This window comes from Ascaphus truei, chromosome 1 (genome assembly GCF_040206685.1).
Source record: "Ascaphus truei isolate aAscTru1 chromosome 1, aAscTru1.hap1, whole genome shotgun sequence".
Classification (NCBI taxonomy): Eukaryota; Metazoa; Chordata; class Amphibia; order Anura; family Ascaphidae; genus Ascaphus; species Ascaphus truei.
In genome coordinates this window covers 180157359-180163916 of record NC_134483.1, presented here as the reverse complement: position 1 = coordinate 180163916, position 6558 = coordinate 180157359, and the positions used below count along the sequence as shown (strand labels likewise).

General features: G+C 38.7%; 1 protein-coding gene across 1 annotated transcript in view; it reads left to right on the top strand.

Annotated features, from left to right (window-relative positions):
- The window catches only part of RASEF (RAS and EF-hand domain containing), a 145973-nt gene that overhangs the window by 106139 nt on the left and 33276 nt on the right, over nucleotides 1–6558 (top strand). Inside the window, exons 9-11 of the mRNA XM_075598851.1 lie at nucleotides 192–271; nucleotides 3374–3608; nucleotides 4833–4970. Of these exons, the coding sequence (XP_075454966.1) occupies nucleotides 192–271; nucleotides 3374–3608; nucleotides 4833–4970 (453 nt within the window). The remainder of the gene's footprint in view (nucleotides 1–191; nucleotides 272–3373; nucleotides 3609–4832; nucleotides 4971–6558) is intronic.

The following is a 6558-nucleotide window of genomic DNA, read 5'->3' as shown; positions in this document are numbered from 1 at the left end:
CCCAGGGTGCCGCTGTTGGGAAACAGTGCTCTATATTATTGTTTTAATATAATGCCCAGTGTTATACAAAATGACCATACAGACAATGAAAATACAGTAAATTATTATATAATACAGACATAAGGGCACTGTATAAAAATGTACTTTTGAAAAAAGATTACACATCTTATTAAAATATATATTTTTTTCAGCGTGCAAATAACACTTCACCTGGGAGTACAATATCCAGAAACAGTCCCAAACTGAACAGGTGTCATTCTCCTTATGACAGGTATCATTTTACTTTTATTTGTGTTTCATTCAAATAACAAATTTATTTATGTTTAGAAACAAAGAACATAGAACATATGTTCTGTTTTGAATTCAGTCTGAACACATTCAGTACACTTACAGTATTTAAAAAAAAAAGGCTTTGCAATCATTGATTTTGTCTATAAATGTAACTATTGTGTATCTTCAGGTTATTACATTTATAATCATCAAGCTTGGTGAATATAAACTGCCTTTATATGGTTTGGCTGGACGATGAATTTAGTAAAAACACGTGTTGTTTAAATAAAATAATCTATCAATACCCTTAGTGGCCGCAGTGATCATCAAAGCATGAACTATAGCAGCGGTGCGCAAACTGGGGGGCGGTGAGAATTTCTAAGGCGGGTGCGGCGGTTACAGAGGACCCGCGCTCTTCCCCACGGCATTTAAATTAAATGCCGTGGGAGGCGTGAGGCCTCTGTAACTCGCTTACCTGCTGCCAGCCGGGTCTTCGGCGACACGTCGCCATGGCAACACGGCGTCAAATGATGCAGTGGGGTCACATGTCATGATGTCACATGACCCACGACGTCATTTGACGCCGACCCATTGGTAGAGGGGGGCGCGAACGCGGGGGCCGCAGCTCAAGAAGTTGCACACCCCTAAACTATAGTATGCATACAGTGGTGAACACCATGAATAGTAAGGGGTTTATTTACCTGATACCCAGGGCCGGATTAAGACCTTTATAGTCCCTAAGCCCTGAAATGATTACAGTGCCTCCCATACAGTATGTCATTTAAAATAAAAATAATCCTAAACCATGAAATAAAATTGTATTTGCAATTTCAATAAAAACGGTTTTATTTTTGATTGACCAAAAATGTATACAGAACGCATAAATATTTGGCATTATTACCATTACGTTTTTTTTAAGTTACTAATAAAACAGTATAATACTTGCATTTGCTTTGAAAATAATTACAGTATTGAAAATTATACAAACGTATTGAACATGCGAAATACTGAATTTTGAAACAAACAAATTTGAAACAAATTCTTAGTATAGGGATTGTATCCTTTCTATGGCTTGCGTCGCCCAAAACCATAACGAAATGAGATTATGCACGAAATGTGGGGGTTACGCAAAGCCGGGCATTGGTCGCATAGTACTGATGCAGCGACGAGCCATAGAGAACTAACTTATAAAAAGGCGCCGGTGCTGAGTTCTAATGGGGAAAATGAGAATATTTAGAAACGGCAGATGTTGCAACTATTGTGACCTTCTAATCAACACGGACAGATTTTCCAAATTTTGCGTTGAATATTCGATTAATAAACGCTCAACCAATGTTACCACCGTTTTTGGTATATATAACATATACGGGAAAAAAAACCGAATTAAGTATATATAATTCAGAAAAATATATCAATAATTAAACATAAATTTATCGCAACGCATGACAGGATCTGTTTTTCTCACATTATTTCGATCTACGTTGGTAGTACACCACCTGGTTTAGGTGGGGATAAGTTATAAAAGAGAACAGAAAAATGGGGAAAGCGTATATAGGTGAGTGCAAGAAAATCCAAGAAAGTTTAGATTTTTCCCATGGTGACTACTTTGATGCTTTTTTTTGAAATATCAAATTCTTTAAAAAAAAAAAAAATCTCCTTTTTTGTGGTGCCCCTGCTTTGCTGGTGCAATAAGAACATGCTTAGTCTGCCTATTGGGTAATCCGGCCCTGTTTATACCCTACAATCCTTAACTCTAAGATAACTACAGTACCAAATATCTTGCATGGCAAATATGCTAATAATGTGCCTTTTATGGGGACATCACATTATGCAATTATATACAATGTAGCAGGTTTTATTGTTACCACTGGTGCCATATAGTGGGATATACAGCATTTGGATATTCTGCACCAACACTGTCATTGAATCCTATGGAACCTCTGTGATATTGTTTGATATAAAGTGATAGGATTTCTGTTTGAACAATGTCACGCTACATCTGTAGAAGTGACTAGTGGTCATAGGGAACCCTGGCAACAGCGCCAAAATTATTATTTTTCCACAGCTGCAGGGAAACTTAAATCGGATTAAATCTTATTATGTGGCTGATCGACTAACCAGATTGTTTGCTAAGCCACATGGTATGTGTGTGTAGCCCTAGGGTGCCGGTTGCAGAATCACAAGGCTACTAACTGTAGATTCTGAGCAGGGTAGGTATGCAGAAGGACTGATAACTCACCCCAACTTAACAAATTGGGGATTGATTGAATAGGGTGCAAACATTGATCTAGTCAGGGTGTCCAGTGGCACAGTCTTTATGGTGTTTGAGGAATGCTGAGTGGAGACTATTGCTGTAGATTGGACCAGGGTTATCATTCTCTATTGAGGTTAGGCAAGGGTCTGTTCGCCCAGGGTCCCTTCTACTCAGGATATTCCCATGGTGTGCTACTTCTAGTTGTTCTTAATTACATAACACAGACACTGCTATTGATAGATTAGCCTAAAACTACTCTCTCGTGGCCAGGTATTGCTAAAAACACCTACTGGACAGAGCCATTACTAAAGTTTGGGAGTTAATACATTCCTGTCTGAACGGTTAGTTACTTGTGTACTGGTGCATTGGTTGGTTAACTTGGTGCTCTGAAATGTAACTTATGAGGAACAGTAACACCTCTGTAGTAAAAGTGGTCATGAGAGAATGCATTGGATATAGATAGTTACAACTTCTCTCAGTGGTGTAAACTATATATGACAATGCAATATAATCCTGGTTTCTCTCACATAGAATCAGGCTCCATTAGACTGCTAAGCAAAGGGAAATATGCATATTTTATGAGGAAAATCTTGCATACACATATTTTTTCCTTAATTCTCAGATTTTTTAAAAGATATATTAAATAGATACCATTGCATGGGTCTTTTACCAATTACAATCCAGTAGTCTTCAGCAAGGACAGGACTAATGAGGTTTGTGTTGAGTTGCTGCTCTATTGGCCATTTCTATATTTTTTACATTATCATGCACTATACACTTGAAATGACTAAAAATATGATGTTTATGTGAATTATGTTTTCCTAAGTAAAAATATGTCATTTTTGTCAGGTCTCCGCGATCATCCTTCTTAGATGAGGACTACGATTCTTTAGCCGCTTGCGATCCCATGCAAAGAATGAACTGTGAGGTTGACAGCCTTCCAGAGAGCTGTCTAGACAGTGGCTTATCCACTTTAAGAGACTCCAATGAGTATGATTCAGAAGTCGAATACAGGCCTCAAAGAATTGTTCACAGATCACGTTTTGCACACGAGAGCTTTGGTGGTGATGCGTCAGATACAGATGTAAGTCTCTGAACATATTTATCTATGAAAAAACACACTAGCCTTTATTCTCCATGTCCGGGAAGAATACAAGCTGAAATCACACGAAATGGGAATCAGCAATGAAATGGGAATCAAACATGAAAAGCAGTTTTAATGCCATTGACATTGGTGGATGATGACTTTGAAATCGTTAATAACGAAGGGACAATGCTAAATACACCAAATTGTGGTGGTGCACTTACAGTAGCTCAAATACAGTATATCTTAATGTATAGACCCAGTTCTTCACACAATAGCTCTTTTTTCTCTCTTTTCTTTTCTCACCACATACCTTCATGGTGGAATTCTCTGGTAGTTTTTGGTTCTCTGGAAGGGTTCAAGTTGTTAATAAAAAGTTGGGAAATAGCAGCAGAGTTAGAATCCAAATACTACACAAGCGGCCTGTTTTTGTATTTTTATCACAATGGCAGAGAATTCTATTCCCAGTTATACCATATGCAAACATTTTGTTTTGTGTTAATTTTTATTGCATGCCAAATTAAGCAAGCTGCAGCAAACACTATGAAAAATAACACGGCATATTCAATCTATTCTGCTGTTAGGGCTTAGTTAGGAGGTCATACCTAACAGAGGAAATAATTTAGCACCTTTTGAGATATAAAAAAAAGCTGAATTTCAAAGCTAATTATGGCTAAAAATACCACAAATATTTTCTTCAAAATATATCTGAAGCAGAAAACAAGTTTAGTATGTCACACTAAAGAATATGTTTATGGGCTGCACCTTTCATAAAGATGCACCTTTTACAATGATAAAAATATTTGCTGAAGTGTAGTCTTATTATATTTTATGTTATTGCATGCCAGTCTAAGGGCTAGATTCACTAAACTCTGTTAGCATATTTAAACGTGACGATAACCAAAGTTAACGCCCGTTAATCATAACACACTATTTTTTTAATGAAAATGTAAAAAAGATGATTGAATTTGTCCCTTAGGGAGTAATTCATGAAGGTGCGATAGTGACGATTTGACACTACTGCATGAAATCTCTTATTTAAGTCATTTGGACTTTTTGTGCAGTAGTGTCAAATCTGCATTATCGCTTCTCAATTAAATACCCCCCAAAGGAGATGTTCACTAAAGCTCCAAAGTAAAGTGAATCCCAGTTAATGTGGGATCGAGCTTCGATAGAGCTTACAGAATCCCTGCCAACATGTTGTGCAATGTTATCTGGTCCAAGGTTCCAGAAATCCGAGATGAAGAATCGTATGCACCAGACACGAACAGTACTCTTCTCGACTGGAGACCCTCACAACCAGTCAGCAGAAGCAGCTCAGGGGCCTCATCAAGAAAGTGTATCTCAGCACTGCCTGCACAGGTAACCAATGTATACTGCACGTCATCTACATAAACAGTTTTCAAATTTTCAGCAATAAATCAGCAAAGATGTAAAAATTAATTGTGGAAACTGCAGAATTGTAGAAGGAAATTTTTTTGTGTTTCAAATAGTGAATTATTGCAGTGTATTCATACAGTATGTTAAAGCAGCAGCAATCATCCCTAAAATAAAATCAATATTTTTTTTTACCTTAACAAGGAGTCCCTTGGAGCTGATCTGTGGTCCCCCTTGACGTTTTTTACAAGCATGGCTGCCAGAGTCACCAATATGAAGCTGCAATGTCAACTCCAAATGATGTTGCAGCTTTCTATAGCTGTTTCAGCGATCCCTTAACCTGTAGCCATTTTGTGACGACTGGGACAAGTATTCTTGCCCAGTGGACAATGCCTTTCAAAGCTCAGGAACCAGGGATTGGGGGAGCATTGATCATCTCTGGGGATTCCCACCGTTCAGGTAAGTATAAATTACTTACTTGTGCACTGAGCTCTGTCTGTGTTTCATGTTCTGTCTCCGGTTTTAAATAAGTATAAATTAGCAGAAAAACAGTGAGCAACGCAGACTGCTGCATTAAATTACATATGTGTGATCAATTTCCCCCCAATGGAATGTTTCACTTAATTATCTAACCAGATATTGTATTTTAGTAATTGGTGGAATAATTGAGTGTAAAAGGCAGTAAACACACAGAAGAACAGGTAGAGATGGAGTGAAGATGTGTTTATTGTCACGGGAGACAAGTACTTTTACACCGAAACCACCGGGATCACTAGCACAAGGACAGGACAAAGTTGTTGAATAAAATGGAGTTTATTCTGGCACACCAGCAGACAAAACAGAGATGTACAAAACAACATACAATACCAACTGCGGGCCTGGGGAGTAGACTCTAGTCTCGCTAGGTGCAGGAGCCTGCTTCAAGAATGCTTGCCCTGTCCGCTTCTCGTTCAGGATATCACTCACAGCAGCCTCTCTGACATGTATCTCCAGCTGGTCACTGTCAAGATCCAAACTCCTTCACTGGATGTCTCTCAGTCTCTCAGATGTCCTCTTAGGGAATCTCCACACTCCTTCCTGAGTGTCTCTCAGTCTCTGTTAGCCTCTCTTGCTCTCAGATGCTCTCTGAAGGTAGATCTGATTCTCTGATCAGCAGCACCCCTTATATAGCCCTCTGTGGCTATCCGTTACATGGGAGGGGGCTGCTGGACAATCAGAGCATAGATTAGGTTGGTGCCACAACAGCCAGAGGGCGTGCTAAGAACCCATCACCATCCCTGATTATTCACTCTTTCTCACCCACCAAATGTCTGTAACACATCCACGCTCCCAACCATTGTCTAAATCCACATTCATCTGCAGGAACCTCAGATGATTAAATCACAGAGTCCCCTCCAAGAAATGCAACTCACATGCAAATCACATTACAAGTCTGGTATCTTAGAAATTAGTACATACAGTCACATAATCCAATTAACACTTTACAGGGCTGACTCCCAAATTACATCACACTGCTTACACATAGATCACAAAACACTTTACCTCATATTGCTTGCTCAACTAGACTTGGGGA